This window comes from Cyprinodon tularosa, unplaced genomic scaffold (assembly GCF_016077235.1).
Source record: "Cyprinodon tularosa strain WSP-4 unplaced genomic scaffold, ASM1607723v1 ctg1118, whole genome shotgun sequence".
NCBI lineage: Eukaryota > Metazoa > Chordata > Actinopteri > Cyprinodontiformes > Cyprinodontidae > Cyprinodon > Cyprinodon tularosa.
The window spans coordinates 89,233-110,925 of NW_024037914.1; the positions used below are offsets into that span (position 1 = coordinate 89,233).

General features: G+C 44.2%; 1 protein-coding gene across 4 annotated transcripts; it reads left to right on the plus strand.

Moving 5' to 3' along the window:
• Positions 1-523: 523 nt before the first annotated feature.
• Positions 524-16,692, plus strand: si:dkey-206d17.12 (uncharacterized protein LOC563108 homolog). 4 transcript variants are annotated; one of them, XM_038299376.1, is made up of 6 exons: positions 524-641; positions 1,155-1,639; positions 8,593-8,732; positions 11,065-11,299; positions 11,368-11,468; positions 14,536-16,692. In XM_038299376.1, the coding sequence occupies exons 2-6, from the start codon at positions 1,203-1,205 to the stop codon at positions 15,423-15,425; spliced, it is 1,803 nt and encodes a 600-aa protein (XP_038155304.1). In that variant the 5' UTR covers positions 524-641; positions 1,155-1,202; the 3' UTR covers positions 15,426-16,692. The 4 variants fall into 4 exon arrangements, with proteins under 4 accessions (XP_038155304.1, XP_038155307.1, XP_038155323.1 ...); XM_038299379.1 differs by having other exon boundaries at positions 537-641; positions 1,099-1,639; XM_038299395.1 differs by having other exon boundaries at positions 548-604.
• The last annotated feature ends 5,001 nt before the right edge of the window (positions 16,693-21,693 follow it).

The following is a 21,693-nucleotide window of genomic DNA, read 5'->3' on the forward strand; positions in this document are numbered from 1 at the left end:
CCTGATTGTACATATGTCACCTCAAATCTCTGTGTACTCCCTTATATTTTTATTTTTTTATTTCTTATTTTATTTTTTATTTTTTTATTCCTAATGCACCTTTTCCTCCTTGTTTGCACCTTCTTTAATTACTATGCCAATATGTGACAAACTCATTCCTGGACAAAAAGATAAACTTGACTTGTTTATTTAAATTAATAATATCTGTTCAATTTAATCTATTATTTGTATTTATTGAAGCATTATTTTTGCATTTTTATGTTTCATTTGGTACCAAAAAAAATATTGACTACATTAACATTTTACTGTAAATAAAAGAGTTTGTTCAGTCACTAGTGCACATAGAAAGGAGACTAAAAAGTTGTCCCAGTGTGTGAATCTTCTGGGAGAAATAGAGGTTTGGGGTTGATTGATTGATTGATTGATCTTTTTTGAGCCAGACAGAGAGGGGCGCTTTGGCCCCGCCCCCCGTCGTGGCCCCGCCCCTGAATCTGTGTCACGCTTCGTCTGCTGAGCGGAGAACAGGAAAACAGCAACTTCCGTGTTCCACGTCAGAGCTCACAGAGACTCGAACCTGAGCGGAGAGGCACACCTGAGGCGCCAGGTGAGCTGGAGGCACCGGTCCGGATTGGTTCTGTCAGGTACTGAAAGACTCTCTGCTTGATCTGATCCAAACTGATTAGAAATCACCAATTAAACAATCAGATCAACTAGTTTTAACTTAATCTGGGAAATAATCCTCTGCTGCCTGTTAAACCAGTGAGTGGTTCATTAATAAACCAGTTCATTCTGTTTTAGTAGGATTTTTAATTAATCAGTTTAAAGATAAACAGATTTAGACTAAAACTGTAAAAAAAAAAAAACAGTTTAATATTTAATTAAAAATACATGATTGCTATTATAATAATAAATGATTATAATAATAAATGATCATGATCTTCTTTACTCTGCATAATCATTTCCTTTTTCTGCTCCATGTTTTTAAACTCTGCTGATGATGCAGAGAGCAGAAGTTTATCAGCTTTATTTAATTAACAGTAAAAGTCTCTGATTGAAGGTTTATGGTTCAGTTTATTAACGGAGCTTTTTCTGTTCCAGATTGATTTTAACCAACTTGTTGATGATTTGCTGCTCTCCTCTTCATCCTTCATCAGTCATCATCACCTGGTTTCTTCAGGCGGGTCCAACATGACTGAGGTGAGATGAAAGCAGATGTTGGTTTCCCACCAGCTGCGCAGCTGTGGAACAGATCCACCGCCACACACCCAGACGTCTGTGGATGGCAGCCGTCCCGCCCCTGTGGGCCCCGTGAGAAGATGCTGGAGCCATCGGACCCCCGGCTCCTCCAGGACCAGCTGGACTTCTTCCATAAGCTGGGATTCTCCACGGCTCAGGTTCAGGCCGTCCAGCAGAAGTTTGGCACCGACACGGACAAGGTGCTGGGAGAGCTGGTTCGGATGGGGGCCGGTCAGGAGGCCAAGCCGGGACCAGTGACCACCGTCTCTGTGTTGATGCCCAGAGGGGAAGCCAAGGATGGGGCCCCTGAGCTGCTGCTACCGATCCACAGCAGAGAAGACGGCGGAGAGGACGGGGACGCTCTGAGGGCCGTGGTGATAGACGGCAGCAACGTGGCCATGAGGTGAGAGCTACCCATCATTAATTAATTCATTAATTAATCATTCATACATTCATTCATTCATTCACTCATTTATTCATCTCATTCTGAACATTGTGATCATTTCATCCAGATCTCATCAAGCAGAACTTGGATTTGGTTCTGATAATAACTAAACAATCTGCTTTTAATTGTTTTGATCTGAGTTTTTTCATATTTTATTTTAGTTCTAAAGAAAACTTTCCAAAAATATTGGGCCATATGAAGAATCTGAAAAGTGCGTCTTATATTTATAGCATCGTTTCAGTCAGAACCTCCTCCATCCTGAGATTTATTCTTTTAAAAAGCTTCTCCTCCATCAGGGTCTCATTGGTTTCAGGACTGGACTTTAACTAGGCCATTCTGACACATGAATCTAAACCCTCTGAACCTCCACCAGCCTCGAGGCTTCTCCCGCGTCTAACGGCTTTTCTGCATGACGCTGCCACCACCTTGCTCCGAGATAGGCTGGTGGTTCTGGTCTGCTTGTGTTCCACTCCATCAGTCAGGCTGGACCTCCATGTCCTGCAGGGTCTGTAGGACATGGAGGTCCATCCTCCCTTCAGGTGCAGAAGGTGTTCGAAGGTTGGGGGATTTTTGCAGAACCTAACCCTGCTTTAAACAGAAGCAGAACTTCCTGATATGTCTTCCTTGGCTTCATGATGCTGGCTGTTATCTAACATCTGAGGTCAGATTCGGATTAGGTTGGAACGTTCTGGACTTCCAGGTAACTTCTGAAGATGAACGGTTGGATTATCTTCAGATGTCTCCTCTTATGATTTAGTTTTTTCTTCTACTCCCCGGTTCGCCTTTTTTTGGTTGATCAGTCACATTAAGTCCAAATAAAATCCCCTAAAGTCTGCGGTTCTAACAGAATGTGGAGAAGTTCAGGGGGATTGAATACTTTTCTGATTCCCCACACAAGTCTGTTGTCAGTGGCTCTGGTGGTGACTAGTTCCTGGTTCAGGTCTCGGGTCCATGAGGAACCTCCTGAAGCTTCAGACTTTCCAGCAGAATGTCCTGCCAACAAGCTTTCACTCATCAAACCAGCTGATGGTTCCAGGAAAACCTGACGGTTCTGTGTCCAAACCGAGTCCAGTCAGCAGCAGACTGGGTCAGATTAGCAGGAGACCTGACTGACAGCCGGACCCACTGCTCCGTGCAGCTCCTGGGCTGAAGCTTCCAGATCAGTGACTTTAAATTAAACCCGGTTTGAGCGCTGACTCAAGCCTCTTTCCCACTGAAAATAGAAGGCTAATGCATGTTTTTCAAACATGGGTCGACCCACTAACAATAAGCATTTGGCTCCCTCCCCATTGGCTAAAATGTTCAAAGCGTTCAATTGTATCACATAATTTTTTTCTCATAGTAGCTTCATCTGGTCTGTTCCTGTTTGGCTGTGACTCCATCCTGGAGAGAAATATCAGCTGTGCTGCTGCCATCAACACCTTTGTTTCTAGATGTTGGAGCTTGGCCTGTTTTCCAGTGTAGTCCTGTTTCTCTGACTGTGACTAACTGGATGTGCTCTCTTCATCCTCTGACATGGGAGCTGGCTCGGAGCTCGTCTGCCTGGCTGTGTGTTTCCTGGACGGGGCCGCCTGTGGAGCTGGTTGACAGTTGCCTTTTGTATCTATGCTTCTTTTTCTATGTCTGCTTCTGTCTCCTTGAACCCCAGTGGGCCTCAGCAGATGGCCGCTCACACTGAGCCTGGTTCTGCTGGAGGTTTCTTCCTGTTCAAAGGGAGTTTTTCCTCTCCACTGTCGCTACAAGCATGCTTAGTGTGAGGGATTGCTGAAGAGTCAATGAGTCGATGGAATCAGCTGGTTTTCCTTAGATAGAAAACTTTGAATCAATCTGACTGGATGATCTGGTGAACTGGAAAGTGACCTGAGATGACATGATGGGAATTGGAGCTATAGAAATAGACTGAATAGAATTGATTTGATCCCAAATATGTTGATAAATTTTTAGAACTGAATTTTACTCTGATTAAAACGATCTGATAAGCGGCTCGGCATCCTGCCTCCACCCAGCAGTTTGAAGGAAAAAGTACCCAACCCCTTTTCTGGGGCAGTTTATCGCCCCAGTATTCACATTTTCCCCTTTTTAGTTGCCATGGAAACAGAGGATGCTAAATAAACTGAGAACTGCAAAGGCTCCTTGTGTGAAGGCGGGGGGGCTTATCTGAAACACTCAGATCTAGCATTTTGCAGCATGCAGCGTTTTTGCCAAATGCAGACTGAGGTTGTTTGGCAGCAGAGGGAGTTTCAGGGGATTTTCTCTTTTCAATCAGCTAAACCACAGAAATCATCCAAACTCTGCTCTGCGCTGAAGACTGAGACGGCAGCCGAGAATGTAGGTCAGCGTGAAGGAGGACTGTGGTGGGAATGCTGCGCAGGCTGCAGATGATATACAACATTCTAGCTGCTCTAGGTCTGGGTCTTTCTAAAAGTTGGGGGGTGTTAAAAACAAAACCTCAGGACTTGTTTTAACAGGATGGTTTAATATTTTTTTTTTTTTTTTTTTTTTTTTTTTTATTGCTGGTTTCGATGTGACCAGCTCACAGCTTTGGGTAAGAACCTAAAACCAAAAACCCTGCAGAGCCTCTGATTTCCACTCAACGCTTCCTGCTGCACCCATCTAGCTTCTCTGCACTGAATGTTCAGATTTCTATTTTACCTGCAGGCAGTCTTTGCACACACCTCTTTCACACCTTCGCTCGGGTTCAGGCATGTCAGAAATGACTTCTTTCAGTCTGAGTAGGAACATGCCCTCCGCTGCGTCGCATTACAGCCAGAAAGCACCGAAGATCAAGCTGCAGGCAGACGTGGAGTTTCCCCAGCATTGAAACTGCCTGATGGTGTGAAACTTGGACCAGTTGGTTTATTATTTCCAGGGGGCCCTTATGATGAATGTATGGGACACCCTGAGGGAGCAACATGAGCAACCAGTTCCAATAACTACTAAACCCTCAGACTGTAAAATATCTGAATATTGATCAACTTTTCTTTGGACAGACATTGTTTTGTTTCTCCGGTTAAAGATCAGAATCCCAGGAGGCATTTTCCAGGAACGAATGGGAATCAGATTACAGAGAAAAGATTCATTCACAGCTTTTAATTTGCTCAAATTAAAACTTTTCTGTCCAGGATCAGAAGAGTTTGTCAAGGAGAACCTCTTCTTTATTATAGTCGGTACTGATGTTCCTCTAGCCTGATAAACCAGACTAAATGTGAGATTAAATGTCTAATCTAGTCTGGCCCCGATGAATGAGACATCGGAAGATTGTTGGTGAGAACAACCATTTGTTTTTCAAATCATGTCTGTGCCTATTGGCCAACGCTCTGACCAATGAGAGCCACTGACTGTGACGTAGGAAGCGTGACAGGAAGCTGGTGGGGGAGTGGAAACTAACAGCCTGTCGGTAAAACGGCGAATACGTCCTTCTATAAAATGAACGAGCGTAGATCCTCTTCCTGCTCACGTTTAAACGGAAACCCAAAGTCTGATCCTTCCAAACTGATTCCAAAGCTGAGTCAAACCAGAACTGTTCAAAGGTTGTTGCCATCTTCCTTGTTACACTTTCTTCAGCGTTGCTCAGCTTTGTCGTCACGCCCTCAAAACCCCGCCCACTTTGCATCCAGAACACATCTCTGCGTTGTGATTGGCCCGCCAGTTCTAGGGCCCGGGGCATTGATGGAGGCTAGACCACTGCAGGCAGAAATGATTTTGGCCGCTGGTGGGTGGGGCTAGTTTACGAGGCTAGTGTTCCTCAGGACCTGGTGTTCATCAGGGCCGTGTGTTCAGCACCTGTAGTTTCTCATTCTTTGCTCGCTGTGGGAGATTGCTGCAGTCACGACACCATGCAAGTAACTCCCCACTGTTACCATCGGCTCATGTGGGAGGAGAGATATTTAGGAGTCAATGACAGGATGCAATCTGCTGCTTTGATCAGAAGATCTGACTGAAGTGTCTCTAGAAAATGACTTGACATGATGTGCTGTGAACCAGGGCAATGGGAATATAGAGTTTTAAATAGAATAATTTGATAATATTTCATAATTGTTCAAAATGTTCTTGTTTGGTGACTCATGTTTAAAACAGGAGAGTGAGGTGATAAAAATGAGGGCGGAAAGGGTCCACCTACCGTCACAAACAACCTTTGGTTTGGTCGTTTCTGTCTCAGACAGCCGCCTCGTCCAGAAAAAGTGCTTTTGTTTGGTATCTCATCAAGTGCTATGACAGAAAGTTCTATTCAGTTTATTTCTATAGCTCCAATTCACATCATGTCATCTCAGGTCACTTTCCAGTTCACCAGATCATCCAGTCAGATTGATTCAAAGTTTTCTATCTAAGGAAAACCAGCTGATTTCCTCGACTCATTGACTCTTCAGCAATCCCTCACATTAAGCATGCTTGTAGCGACAGTGGAGAGGAAAAACTCCCTTTGAGTAGTTGGTTCCACAGGAGAGGAGCCTGAGAACTAAAAGATCTGCCTCCCATTCTACTTTTAGAAATTCTAGGAACCACTAGTAAACCTGCAGACTGAGAGCGAAGTGCTCTGTTAGGAACATAAGGAACAATCAGATCTCTGATATCAGATGGAGCTTGGCCATTTAAGGCTTTATATGTGAGAAGGAGGATTTTAAATTCTATTCTGGATTTAACAGGAAGCCAATGAAGAGAAGCCAGGATAGGAGAGATATGATCTCTCTTTTTAATTTTCATCAGAACTCTGGCTGCAGCATTTTGGATCAGCTGAAGGCTTTTAACTACAGTTTGTGGACTTCCTGATAGTAAAGAATTACAATAGTCCAGCCTTGAAGTAACAAATGCATGGACTAGTTTCTCAGCATCACCCCTGGACAGGAGATTGCTCATTTTTGCAATATTCCTCAGATGAAAGAAGGAAATTCTAGAAACCTCTTTGATCTGGGATTTAAATGACAGGTCCTGATCAAAAATAACACCAAGATTTTTTACTTCATTATCTGAAATCAGTTTAATCCCATCCAAATGAAGTGACTGACTAATCAGCTTCTTTTTCAGAGACTCTGGTCCAAAGACTATAACTTCTGTTTTGTCTGCATTCAGAAGCAGAAAGTTAAGAGTCATCCAGGTTTTTCTGTCTTCAGACATGCCTGTAATCTATGTAATGGGTTAGCTTCATCTGGATTTATAGACAGATATAGCTGGGTATCATCAGCATAACAGTGGAAATTAATGCCATGCTGTCTAATAACTACCGATTGGGAGCATGTATAAAGTAAAGAGAATTGGTCCTAGCACTGATCCCTGTGGTACTCCACAGGTAACCTTTGAGCATTAGGAAGATTTTGTCAGGTTGTGTGGAGGTTTTGAGGACCCAAATGCAGAGAGGAGTTGACAGGGAAGAGTTTCGATGATTTCATAAAAGTACAAGGGGAACAAAGGCAAAAATCCAAAAATACTGAAAACCAAACAAAAACCAATAACGTCACAGAAAATACTTGAGAGAAGCTAGAGACTAGAAGTCAACAAAACATTCTACAACACACAAGAAACCACCACAAAGATCCTCTATAGTAGAGATGCAAAACTTGCACTAACCCACACAGAGACCCTGACAGTTTTATAATTAATGTTAACAAACTGAATTCAATCAGATAGATCAGATTTAAACCAGTCTAGAGCTGTTCCTTTAATTCCAACAAAATATTCAAGTCTTTCTAAAAGAATATTATGGTCAACTGGATCAAATGCAGCACTAAGATCCAACAGGACGAGCACAGATACAAGTCCATTATCTGAGGCCATGAGAATATCATTAGTGACTTTCACCAGAGCTGTTTCAGTGCTATGATGAGCTCTAAAGCCAGACTGAAACTCTTCAAAAAGTTCATTATGGTGGAAGTGATCGCAAACTTGTTTGGCAACTACTTTCTCAAGAATTTTGGATCAGAAAGGAAGATTGGATATAGGTCTATAATTGACCAAGTCATCTGGGTCAAGAGACGGTTTCTTAAGCAGAGGTTTAATTCCAGCAACCTTAAAAGCTTTAGGTACATATCCCTGTAACAGAGATAGATTAATCACATCTAAAATGGAGGAGGAGATCAAAGGGAATACCTCCTTAAATAACCTGGTTAATTTAGGAGGTATTCCAGAGATAAACCAATCGCGGATAGAGGAGTGCTAATGATCTTATTTTTAATAAGATCAATCTTATTTATAAAGAATCCAATAAAATCATTCCTGCTAGGAGCCGGTAAAAATGGACGGTTCAACAGAGCTATGGCTCTGGGTGAGTTTGGCAACTGGATTAAAAAGATATCTAGGATTATTCCTATTCTACCATAGAGTAGGAGTTTTAAACTAGGACTCTGCTTCCTTTTTAAAAACATTTTTTTTTAATACTTTAATAGCAGAGGGCTGCCATTGTGCGGCGCCCGGGGAGCAGTGTGGGGTTAAGGGTCTTGCTCAGGGACCCAGAGTGGCAGTCTGTGGGAGTGGGTCTGCACCCTGGGGGGTCAGGGTTCTGGAGGACTAATAAATGTGGCCAGATTCCTGGAAAGAAGAGCTGCACCATCCAGAGTGGGATGGATGCCGTCTCTCCCAATCAGACCAGGCTTTCCCCAAAAGGATTGCCAATTATTAATGTAGCCCACGTTGTTTTCAGGACACCACCTAGACCTGTAACCTGTAAACCTGTAAAGTTTTAACAAAGCATGTTTGATTCTAATTTCTTTTTTTTGTTTATTTATTCATTTTATCTCATTCATTGAAAAAAAAATAATAATTTCCGGAAGCTTGTAGGATCTGCAGGTTGATTAATACCTGTTGAGGTTTTCTGGCTCTGGATGAAGCTTTTCTCCTTTCCTAACCAGGAATGCTGCTTGGCATCAGAGGCGATGCGTCCGGATCACCACTCAACTGTTTCTTTCTGTTTTCTCACTCATCCACGGCAACAAGGAAGTCTTCTCCTGCCTGGGGATCCAGCTGGCGGTGAACTTCTTCCTGGACCGGGGCCACACCGACGTCACCGTATTTGTGCCGTCATGGAGAAAAGAGCAGCCGAGGCCAGACGTTCCCATCACAGGTAGGAAGACGCCGAGGAGCGAGCAGAACCGCAGCAAAGCGTCAAACGTCTCAGCAGCTTCAGGTTTAATGGATTCAGGTGCTGAAAAGAAAGAAGCTTTAAATGAAGCTCAGGGATTGGACCTCCAAGGCTTCCATCCATAGAAGCTGTTGGTCTAAGAGCACAGATCGATCATGCCTAGAGACTCGCTTTATTTGGTGTTTCACTTCATGAACCGTTTCAATCAAACCTGATTTATTTTTCACCCGTTTGGTTTAAATTTTAAGCCAAACGGGTGAAATGTTCCTGAAGCTCAGAGGTGAAGGTAGTTTAGTTAATAAGCAGGATGTGGTTACCCGATGACCTGCTGGGAAATCCCGGCTCACAACAGGCTAGTCATCTTCTTTCCACACTTCATCTGCAGTTTGTCAAATCTTGAAGATAAAATGTTGGTTTTCTGCTGCTTGACACCAAAATGGCTTCAGGTAGAAGCGGATATTTTGCACAATGAAGATGAGTTGGTCTGATAATCAACCGGGTCACGTCCGTCTGCAGGGGTAGACCAGTTACAAGAAACAACAGCAGTTTCCTGGAAAACAACAAAAGAAGCATGAGTGGAAAGTTCCTCAGTCAGCAGCTTAAATCACACTTTCTGTCACTAAAACCTTCATCAGCTGGATCTGCGCTTTCTTTACGGGGAATCAGAAATGGTTGCTTCACAGCAGCTCTCATTGATTCTCTCTTTCTTTCTAAAATTGTTTTATTTCAGGCTAAATACTCCAAATTTTTCCTTCATTACTTCTATATTTATTTTTAAGTTTTTCACAGCTTTGAAGCTTGAAACAGTCTGTTTCAGATCAGCTTTCTGGTTCTAAAGGGTCCGTCAGAAATGCACTACTAACTTATGCTGGTGAAGAAGCGGCCATTCAGGTCAGAGTCAAAAAACTTAAAAAAATCAATCCTCTGGACTTTGTTTCCAAGTTTGAAGACGTTTCTCTTCCATCCAGGAAGATTTTTCAATTCAAAATGTCAGAAATAGCGTTTATCCAGCAGCCCAACAAAGCCTGGTTTTAGTTTAGAAAACATGGCTTGGCTTGGCTTGGCTGAATAGGCGAGGTCAGCTGAACCCCCCCCCCCGTTTAAGGTTGGTCTTCTTTGTCCAACATGTAAAGATTCTGGTCCTCCATAGAATGTCCTTTGTCCATCAGGTGTAGATGCACAGCAGAGTCTTGTCCAGAGGAGGGCGCTCTTCTCTGTTGGGCCATGCGTCTGTGGAGAGGTTGTTTGGTTTCTCCAATATACATTATGATGCAGTTCAATGCAGTGAGGAATCCTCTGCAGCGTCTAGAGCATCTGAGGCGCTTCAGAAGCAGCTGCTGGAGGTGGATAAATGTAACTTTAGCTGCTGGATGCGCCTAATCACAATGAGAGAAGCTGATCTGGGAGCTGGCAGGGAGTCAGACGCAGCACTGCTGATGCAGAGCGCTATGATCACTCCTCTGAAACAGTTTATTAACGCCTAAATTAACTTCAAATGTAGAAACCTGCCGGCAGAATATGTTGGCTTTTATTATCCTGCTGCCTGCAGTTTGTAGCACAGACCTGAAAAACGCTAACATCTACTTCCAGCCGCCACCAACAGGAGGGGAAAACCCTGGAGAGGCGAGCGGGCCTGAGGCAGCTGCTGCTGGGGATTCCCAGTGACAGCGCAGCGCCGGTATGTGGGGGTCTGAGCGGCTCCCACAGAGAAATAATCTTTGAAGGCAGGATGGTAATCTGGATGAACTGACTGCACAGACCATGTTTTCAGGAGGACTTTCTCACTTCAACATAGATTCTAACTACTTTCTACCCGCTGATCACAGCTAATATAGCAAAGCTGCTCTCTGGCATCGAACACAGGAGCAGCAGAAGCATTATGCTGCTTAAAACGCCTCTGGTGTGAACATAGCCTTAGTCTGCATTCAGGAGGAACTGGACCAGGTGCTGATTGTAGCTCTGATCTGGAAAAGCGGGAGATTCTTATCAGAATCCAACATGGCTGCCAGCTGTAGAGAACGCTGCAAAGCCTTGGGTTCTCACTGACAATCATGGTTATCCATATTCAGAAAACCGATCTAAGCACAGTTCTGAGTTTATCCTAAATTAGAGGTGGGACCGCCCCTACTGGACCCAGTAAAGGACGGCGACTGCAGGAGCCGTTTGTTCAAAGGTGGATTTTAGTTAGAACCAGTTTAGAAAATGTTTGTTCCAGAAAATCTGACCCAGACGAGGAAACGGTGAGAGCCATTCGGACTGAGCAGAACCCAGAGTCTCCGTCTGTAACCAGAAGATGTTCTTCCTCTCTGAGCAGATCAGCACATCCTGAGGGAGCTGGAGAAGAAGAAGATTCTGGTCTTCACGCCGTCCCGCCGAGTGGCAGGAAAACGCGTCGTCTGCAACGACGACTGCTTTATCGTCAAGCACGCCTTCGAGTCGGACGGCGTGGTCGTGTCCAACGACATGTACCGTGACCTGCAGGGGGAGAAGCCCGAGTGGAAGCGCTTTATCGAGAGAAGGCCGCTCATGTACTCCTTCGTCAATAACAAGTAAGCCCCGCCTTCTGACGGTACCTTTAGAAGAAGCGGCAGACTGACGTTTGTGTTTTGTTCCAAAGGTTTATGCCTCCTGACGATCCTCTGGGCCGACATGGACCCAACCTGGAGAACTTCCTGAGAAAGTTCCCAAAAACTCAGAAGAAGCAGCCATGTCCTTATGGTGAGAGAACAGCCGACCCAAACCCAACTCACCTCTACTGGAACCGGACCGCAGCCGGTCAAAACTAACCAATAGCTTGCTAATCGATTAGTCTGTGACTTCTTTTTCAACTAATCGCTAATCGGATGCTAAAAAGATTTTTATCAGAATTCAAATGAAGGTAAAACTGTCCCATTCAGGCCTTCTGGATGAAGAGGAACGAACAAAAAGATTTTTTATAATTTTGGTATAAAACAGTTTGGAGTGGGTTTCCCTTTCAAACTAAGGCTGCAGTTAACGATTAATCATTTATTTAATTAATCAATGAATCACGATTTATCCGAATAATATTTTCCACCCGAGTAAAAACACGAGAACCCTGTCAGCCATTACCGAGTAAAACATGGAGGTAGGAGGTTCCGTTTCAGCCAAGTTCTGCTGATCATCCAGTCTGGGCCGTTTGTCAAAGTGGGTCACCATCTGGATCCTGATCAGGATTCAGAGCTCAGTAAACCGGTTCCGTTTGGAACTGCTGTAGTGGGAGTGGCCCTAGTTGGTGGGTGCAGATCTGCTCAGGGCCCCCTCCTTTCACCTGTTTGTTAAGAATCAGATCTTCTCTGGAGTCTCAACATATTATTCCCTTTATTTGCTTTTATTTAACGTTTTATTGGCGATCTAAAGTAACGTAACAGGAAAAGTCCTGCTTTCTAAGACAGACTGAGCTCTGCTATTTAACAAGGAGACACTAAAAGTCTCAGCTTATTTTTAGTCTTAAGATTTGAGGTCAGAGGAGGAAAAATTAAACATCCTAAAAAATGACTTTCATAGAGATTTTAGACAAATAAACAGTTATTCTACTTGTAGAAAACGAACGGTTGTTGTTGACATAAATTTAAAAGTAGCTTAATGTGGCTAACTGATCGAGCCAAAAGAGGCTAACCTGTTAGCTACAGCTAGCAGTGGGCTGCCATCGTTAGGTGCCCAGGGAGCACTGTGGGGTTAAGGGTCTTGCTCAGAAACCCAGAGTGGCAGTCTGTGAGAGTGGGCTTCAAGCTCACAACCTGAGGATTCCAAGCTCTATGCCCTGACCAATAGGGGCCACTTCTGTTATTACTGTTGTCTAGGCAACCACGATCTTTTACCTCATGTGGGAACATTCGGCCAATCATGTAGCGTGATGTCACTGGCAGGAAGCAGGGATGGAGCAGATCTGGTACCTGCAGCCATAGACCGGTATTTGGGCCGCCTACCAACCACATCGGACACCAGGGGGCAGTAGTGCTGCGATAGAGCGTTCCAGGAAGTCCAGCCTTTGGAACATGATCAAACTGAATTCATTACCAATTTAAAAAAGGTCATTTAAAACATAATAATCTTAAACCTGAAACAACTTTGCTTTGAAGGAAGCGGTTTGGGGATTTAAAGGAAATATTAGTTTATTTTTATATCATACGATTTCACTGCTTTAATGGGGGGGGAGGTTAAGTCAAAGGAGGGATTATGTGCATTTGAAATCAAAATTGTTAATAATTTTTAATAAAAACAAAGACCAAAATAATATTAACCCTTTATAGGGCACTCAGTAAAATACTTTGAAAATCCAGATTTCAAGCCAATAGTGTTATTGCAATCCAGGACCAAACCTTATTACCTTGGATGTCAATGTAATAACAAGTGATCATAAACGCTAACTTAATAATAATAATAATAATAAATCCAATTTGTACCGCACTTTTCATTAACAAAAATCTCAAAGTGCTACACAGTGCAAATAAAATCAAAGATAAATATCAACATCATAAAAATCATATGGAGGCAGAATAAGCTTGCTTAAATAAAAAAGTCTTCAAGCCTCAATAAAGGGTTAAAACAATAAATCATTTTGCTGGATTTGCCTCATCATGTGAAAATGCATCTGGTCTGTAGTTGACTGAGAATCAAAGCATTTCTTCCTAACAAATCAATTTTAATTTTCTGCAGTCAGTCCAGTTATAAATTCAGCGCCTGCGTCCTCCAAATGTTCGTTGGTCATGACGTCACAGCGCGTCGCCGAGGTCTGTTCTGATTGGACGACGCTTCGTTATGCGGCCGTCAAACGCATTCCTTCTTTTTTCCGTTTTGAAGGACGGTTCCGCTGTATCCTCTCTATCCTGGGGTATCCCAGGATTCATTGTGAGTCCAAGCAAGCCGGCTGCTCCGTCCTCAGAGGACACCTGGGAAATGGCGCAGAACAGTGGTGAATATTGGAATTGCAGTTTAATATAATCCAGTCTGCAAATAGTTCCGTCTGAAATGAATAAAAATCGTTGTTTTAATGGTTATTGAGTCAGATATGTGGCGGCTAATAAGACATGGTAGCTAATGCTAGCGTATTAGCTACCATGCTTCTTTCTCTTCACTTCTATAAAACTATAATCATTAAGTACAGTTTTACTAAGTCAGACGATACTCTGAAATACTATTTCATGAATCAATAAGTGAAATATTAACTAAAAATAGATGAAGGACCAAGATGAGACTGTTTTTTGGGTCGTCGCCTCATTTTCCTCACAAAGGCTTCACTAGTGACTCCATGTTCAGTGGAGAACAGCCGACTGGAAAATGCTTTATTTATGAGTTATGGAAGAAAATAAATAAAACAGAGTTTCGTTCATAAGGAAAGATGACAATCAATGAAAGGAAACATTTTAGTTTACAGTTTGATTCTTAGCAAAGTGTTTCTGGCTGAAAGCAAACCTGCTACCATAAATATTTATTCCAAATCCAAACATTACAGATAATGGTTGGAGCTGAAGCCCCGCCTCCTGCTCGGCGCCGCTGATGGAAGCGAGCATGCCGTGGCGGGTTACAGCCCTTACACCAATATGCAAACGAGTTCTAAATGTCGGAGGATCAGAAGCGTCTTTAGCTGCAGGTCGGGCTGCTCTTATGCAAATTATGGCAGAACCAGTCCCACCGGGACCTGGAGGAAAAACAAAACAGCTAAATCTGCAAGTTTAGAACCCCAGGATGTCCTGACATTTACCTGATGCGTTCCAGAGAAAACGGACCTTTTCTGATCCGGTCCTGTTCTGTTTTCTCCTTCCAGGGAAGAAATGCACCTTTGGGATCAAATGTAAATTCCTCCATCCGGAGCGAAGCAAGCAGTCCAACCGGGCCGTGGCTGACGACCTCCGGGAGAACGCCAAGAACCCCGCGGCCGCTCAGAAACCCGCCCGCCGCAGTCCGGCTCTGGACCTCAGCCTGACTCTGATGGAGGACATGGCCCAGAAGCTGACTCTGGGGCCTGAGGGCGGCTGCGCAAAGAGACAGGATCCGAAGGGGGGGCACCACTCCGGGAAAAAGGCCCAGAGCAGGAGGGAGAAAACGGGCCAGCATTCGGAGCAGACCTCCAAGAGGCCCGACGGCTCCCAGGAGCCGCTGGACTCTGGTTTGGGCTCCATAGACAGTCAGCAGCTGGAGACGGCCTGGAGACTCCCTGACCAGAAGTACGAGGCATCAGTCGGAACCGGCCCGCACCGGTTCTGCCCCTCAGCCGGCACCGTCTGCAGCTGCTGCTCACACGACCTGTTTCAGCCCAGCAGGATGGTACCAGTGGGCAGCCGCAGCGCAGATCTGACCCGCTATGGCCTGCCCGCCTATCCCAGCTGTGCTCTGGTTCCGCCCAGCAGAACCGCTTACAGTCAGCCCGCAGAACTCCTTCCCGGCAGAGTCCATCAGCACTGGTCCGACCCATTCAGTGGTCCCCCTCCAGAGGCCCGCAGCCTGCCGGGGGAACGCTGCGCGTGGGAGGCCGCTCCGAGTCCGAGTCCAGGTCCCGGTCCAAAGGACAGGGAGGTTGTCCGGAAGAAGCTCCTGGCCATCTTCAGCGCCCAGCTGGTGGACGCCGCCATGGACCGCTTCCCTCAGGTTCTGGACCCTCAGGTTCTGGTGGCAGAGATCCTGATCCTCCAGAGTCAGAACCGGTCCCTGAGATAAGTCCGGTCCAGCCGGATGGTGCCGGCAGGTCAGACCAACATCAGTGGGTGTGTTTATGTAGAGTGGTATCCACCGGGTCAGGGAGGCGTCCAGAACCGCTCTGCTTCTGATGCAAATTGCATCTTTATTTAAAAACTGCTTTGAAGCCTCTGAACCGGCCGGGGCCGGTCCAGTTCAGAGTCAGAACCTCTAGAACTTCTTCTCTGATGACCTTCAGCTGTTCTTTCACCTGCTAGTTCTCATTCCAACTGGACCGGGCCAACCTTTGGGTTCCTAATAAAGAGGAACCCATTGGTCTAATACTGGATCACCTCCGTGGTTCTGCATGTTCTGGTCACTCTGCTGAGTGGAGCCCTGGACCAGAACACCAGAACCTTTGGGAAGTCCTGCTCCATCCCCCCGCAGCATCATGCAGAGAAAAGGTTCTGTCCAGATGGGCCCGGTCCAGAATAAACTGATGCTTTGCTTCGTTGGAGAGGTTTGGACCAAACAGACCAAAGGTTCTGTTCTTTAGTTTCTGTTAAAGCTGAAAGATGGAGGAATATGACCAGAAGAGGGCAGCAATGAGCCAGGTTTTACCAAAGGTTGCTCGACTGGTTCCATCAGAAAAGACTCGTCATTCGACTTGGACTCGAATCCTGATGACTTGAGACTCAACCTTCTAATAAATGAACAGTCTAAAGGCGAAGTGGTCGTTTCCAGCCTCTCTGGGCGGTTCTGGTTCCGCGTTCATGTAGAGAAACGTTGTAGCTGCAGCTTCAGGCTGTTTTTATCAAAGACGTTCAGTTCGTTTTTTGGAACAGAACCTTCCTCTCCGTCCCAACAGGACTGAGATCCAACAGAACCTGTCTGTGCGGAACGGATCGGTACCATGGAGCTGTTTCTCTGAAGGGAATGTGTCTAAATATCTCAGCTAACTGTAGGAGAGTTTGTTTGGTTATCTGGACCCGTCCCAGAACCCCTCAGAACCCCTCAGAACCCTTCAGCGACCTGCAGCACAGCATAAGTGTCCAGACCCTTTTTAAACAGGGATTATCTGGGTTAGGATTGGAACGACTCGTTCATTTCTTCTGCTGCATCCTGTCAGGATATCTCCATAGAAACAGCCTCTAAAAAGTAGAAAACATCTGAAAACTGTTAATAAATGAGATTATTCTCAGATTAAAAAGAAAAATGTATAGATTAAAAAAGACTTCTAATGATGCATGTCATATTTATGGATAAAATGAGAACAACTTTATGAATAAATGACGGATGCAGAAAGTGAGCAAATTCTAGAAGTTCTGGTTCTTGCTGATGGTTTTCTGTAATAAAGATTAGGAAACATAAAAACATCTCTGGCTTATTTTAGAAACCAAACTAAGCTGTTGCTGCTCTCTGGCACAGTTGGGATTTCTGCTGGACCTTCAATTCTATTCAGTCTATTTCTATAGCTCCAATTCACATCATATCATCTCAGGTCACTTTCCAGTTCACCAGATCATCCAGTCAAATTGATTCAAAGTTTTCTATCTAAGGAAAACCAGCTGATTGCATCGACTCATTGACTCTTCAGCAATCCCTCACACTAAGCATGCTTGTAGCGACAGTGGAGAGGAAAAACTCCCTTTGAACAGGAAGAAACCTCCAGCAGAACCAGGCTCAGTGTGAGCGGCCATCTGCTGAGGCCCACTGGGGTTCAAGGAGACAGAAGCAGACATAGAAAAAGAAGCATAGATACAAAAGGCAACTGTCAACAGCAGCACAGCTGATATTTCTCTTGAACTAACAGATTCTGCAGAGTGGGAGAATAGAGATAGAATGATGAAAAAGGGGTCCCTATGTCCTCCAGCAGTCTAAGCCTATAGCAGCAGAACTATAGAGATAGATCAGGATAACCTGAGCCACTCTAACTAGAAGCTTTATCAGAAAGGAATTCCAAAAACTTCCAACACTTTTGAACCTCACAGGTTCATTGTTGTTTTTAAACCAGGGTCTAAGTTGAGCTTTAATATTTAAATCGGGTCTATTGTTGACTTTAAATCTTTGTCTTAAATATGAACAAATATGTTTCTTTATTATTTCCAATAAAGAAATCATTAATGAAGATGTTTGGCTGCTGCATCAACCTTCTGTGTTTAGAAGCAAAACCGGTTTAATAAAGACATCAATATATAAGGTTTCCTTTAGACCAGATAAGTCACCCGGTTTAATTCAGTTCTCTATGTTCCGGTTAGAAATTGCTTCAGAGGTTTATAACTTCTGGAAGATAAAGTTAGGCTGCCTACCTGACGTGAATAATTAAAAACAAACAGTAGTGTGGTCTGAAAATGTAGATTTCTCCCATGTTATAAGTTATGCTATTTACTCCCTGAAAAATCTTTACTCTGTTACTCTGTCTGTTTTACCTGCCGGGCCACACAATGCCTGAGCGAGGATTGTTTGCATAGAAAAATATACTTTTTTCAGGTTTATTCATAAGATGTTACTGTTAAACCAAAGTGTCTGTAATTTGTTGTGACTCTGAATACTTTTCATTATTTTAAGTAAGGAATAAAAATGCTGTCCAGATCAGAACAGGGCTGATTACTGAGCAATAACGGCTGAATGATGAACTGTTCTCTTTGCAAAGATGTATTAAAATGCTGACTCAGTGAAACCGTTGAATACATTTTTCTCAGGACAACTTGGCATCGTCAGCAGGATCCCTGACTGATCAACCTGGGATTCATTCCTGGCCTCAACCCAAACAGATGGAGGACGTCTCCCTAAATGTTTCCAGGGATCAGCTGGAGATTACAAACCGACCCATGTTTTAGAGACCGTGGGAAATCAGTCTGCATAACTCAAAGTTTTAGATTTAAAATTAATATAGAGGTAACTGTTTCTACAAGGGACAGAGATTTTTTTTCTTCATTTTGTCATGTTGGGATCAAGGTTTCTAACCCACATGCAGAACACACGGACTCCGAGGAAAAAGTTCAACAGTTTATTGAAACACAATGTGAATAAAGTACTGATGTTTGGAAACAGATCCAGGACTGGTCACAACAGGGTTCTCTGCAGAGAGGGACAGTTCGGTTAGCTGAGATCCAAATTCTGTTGCTAGTGGAGTAAATGCAGGTCTGTACCTGTTCAGTGATTTTGGCTGAGCGGCAGAGGGGGGGAACCAGGAGGGTCCAGAAGCAGAAGGTAGGCAGAGGGCTTGGCAGAGGCAGGGCTCAACTTCAGACCTTGCAGTGTTCAGATCTGTGTTACTTTCCAGTTCTCTTCTTGAGAGCGGGCAGGCAGGTAGACAGTTTGACTCTCCAGGGTTCTTCTGAGATCAGACAAGCTGGTTTCAGCTGAGAAACTCTTCCAGAGTTCAGTCAGGTTCTTCCTAGGAAGCAGAGAGGACAAAACAGGTTAGGTTTGAGTTCAGGTGTCAGGGGAGTCAGAGAATCAGACAGGCAGGTTGGCTCAGGCTTGCTAACCTCAACTGGCTTAACACTCTGGCACTGGAGTGTTGCTCTGCCACTGCTTAAATGCTGGTCTCCTGATGAGCAAACGAGCCGCAGGTGTGGTAGTCAGCTTCAGCTCCAGGAGACCTAGGGCGCCCTCTGCTGGAGAAAGGTGGACAGACCTCCAGATCCCAACACATTTGAGAACATAAGACTCTTATGCAGGAGTAACACATGGAGGGCTCTCTCTAAACACTGAGATTAAGGTTATAAGTCCAGAAGATATTCAATTTTCCTGAGATGACAATCTACACCATGTGCAGAATTATTAGGCAAGTTATATTTTTGAGGATTATTTTTATTATTGGGCCACATGTGTTCTCAATCAACCCCAAAGACTCCTTAATATCAAAGTTTCATATATTTGGAAGTTGATGAGTTTTATTTTTAGATTTGGCCGTTTAATGAGGTAGATCTCACCTTTCATGAAGGACCACAGGTTCTCCATGGGGTTCAGATCAGGTGACCCTTTTAGCCTTTTCCTGGCCGCCACGCCGTGGTGTATTCTGATGCGTGTGACGGAGCGTCGTCCTGCAGGAATATCAGGTGTTATCAGGTGTTCTGCTGTTTGAAGAAGGCGTCTTCCAGAAACTGGCAGTAGGTCTGGGAGTTGATCTGGACTCCATCATCAACCTGAAAAGGTCTCATAGGCTCATCTTTGATAATAGCAGCCCATAGCATTACCCCACCTCCACCTTGCTGGCGTCTGAGTGGATAAGGAACTTGCTGCCCTTTCCTGGTCCAGCCTGGTGCCCATCCATCCATCTGGACCATCTGGACTCTCTCTCATTCCATCAGACCCAAACACCTTGGAGGAATCAGTCTGCAGAGATTTCTTGGTCCAATCTTGACGTTTTGTCTCGTGCGTCTTGTTCAAAGGTGGCCTTTTTTCAGCGTTCCTTACCTTGGCCAGGTCCCTGAGGATTGAGCACCTTGTGCTTCTCGGCGCTCCAGACATGTTGCAGCTCTGAAATATGGAACAACTGGTGGCTGATGGCTTCCTGGCAGCTTCACGCTTCATCCTTCTCAATTCTTTTTATTTAGCGTCTTCGTTTTTCAACACGCTTCTTGTTCCCCTGTTGGCTATTTGCCATGAACCGCTTGATTGTTTGATGATCCCGCTTCAAAAGCTTCATTATTTCCAAACTGCTGCCCCCCCCCCCGAAAGACATCTGACCATTGTTGACTTTTCAGAGTCAAATCTCTTTTCTGACCCATTTCGCCAAAGGAAAGGAATAATTAAGCATGATGTCATTAGGCCACGCCCCTTCTCATTACAGAGATGCACACCACCTGATTTACTTCATTGGTAGTTTCTTTTCAAGCCTCTACAGCTTGGAGGAGGACAACATGTATGAAAAGGATGATGTGGTGGAAAAACTCATTTGTTTAATAATTCTCTACACCAGAGATCTTCAACAGGGGGTCTGCGACCCCTAGGGGGTGCACAGAGGTACTGCATGGGGGTCGCAAAACTATTGGTTTATTAGACTTTTTTTTTTCTTTTTTTTTTTATATTACCGCTTGATATTTTTTCCACTAATTAAAATGTCTTTAAATACACATTGACATGAATTCAACACACTGTAGTAAACAGATAAATTTAGGCAGATAAATAATAATCCAAGAGTTAAAACTCCATCTGTAACAGAGTGACTATAGGACCAGTCTGATATAACACAATTTCATAGAATATATATAATTAGGGGGTCCCCGCTCCATCTCACCAATCGGTTCTGGGGGTCCTTGCCCCGGAAAACGATGAAGACCCCTGCTCTACACGGTGTAGAGTGGGATCCCCCCATTTATCCAGGTTGGCACCAGCTGAATGGTTGTGCATATTGGACACGTTTAAATTACCAGTGGATAATGGGACAGATTTGCAGTTCTTAAGCAGTAGAACAAAGACAAGGTTCCAAGAAGTCCTGTCAGCCCCAGAGAGAGACGGGTTAACATGAGCCTAAGCTTCAAGGCGGCGTTTAAACCTTCACATTATACACACTTACACTGTATTATATTTTACATTTACACCACACTAAGTAATAATAATGAATTTTAATTTCTATGTCTCTTTTAAAGAAAGAAAACTCTAAACTCTTACAGGAAATTAATAACTCAGAGCTAAAATCGATTAACTTAATAAAGTAAGTTGGGCAAAAAGAAAAGTGAAATTAGACGTTGTCAAACCAAAGCAGAACAGAGGTTGTTCTGGGTTCTCTATCCTCCTGCTGCAGGGTTAACACTAGACACCTGGATGTTTATCTGGACGTTTCTCTCTAACTGTACTGGAAGACGCGGCGGTCCAGTCTCTCTCTGGGTGAAGCTGTTACCTGCAGACTGGAGCACTGCAGCTCTCTGACCCACGGCTTGGACCAGTCCAGGGTCCAAACTGCTGGTTTGCTGACTGGTACCGAACATACTGAGCATAATACTGCAGAGCCAGCTTCCTGTGTCCTCCAGGACCCGATTTAAACATTTATGTTTGTTCCCTTCCACCTCTGAAAGCATGGCAGGCTGTTTATTTCCAGGCCAAAGAGGCTCCGCTGTGACAGAAGCCAGACTCTGATCTGCCTGCCTTTAAAAGAAGAAATCTGAATAAACTCAGAAGTTTTTAAAATGCTTTATTTTTCTCCTGACCTCAGGCAAACAGAGCTCCTAACCTGTTCCTGTAGAATCATCTTTGTTGTTGTTTAGTTTTTGCATTTTATTTTGTATCTTTCCTGTTTTTCTGCTGTTGTTTCATTTGTTTACCTGCTGCCTTCAGCTCCCTTCCTGTTTTCCTCTCAGCT

What these genes read in the sequence shown, in the direction of transcription:
- si:dkey-206d17.12 (XM_038299376.1), top strand. Translation starts at nt 1,203, where the DNA reads ATGAAAGCAGATGTTGGTTTCCCACCAGCTGCGCAGCTGTGGAACAGA. An exon ending in GGCAGCAACGTGGCCATGAG is followed by an intron (nt 1,640 to 8,592) that starts GTGAGAGCTACC and finishes TTTCTCACTCAT; the next exon opens with CCACGGCAACAAGGAAGTCT. An exon ending in GCCAGACGTTCCCATCACAG is followed by an intron (nt 8,733 to 11,064) that starts GTAGGAAGACGC and finishes CTCTCTGAGCAG; the next exon opens with ATCAGCACATCCTGAGGGAG.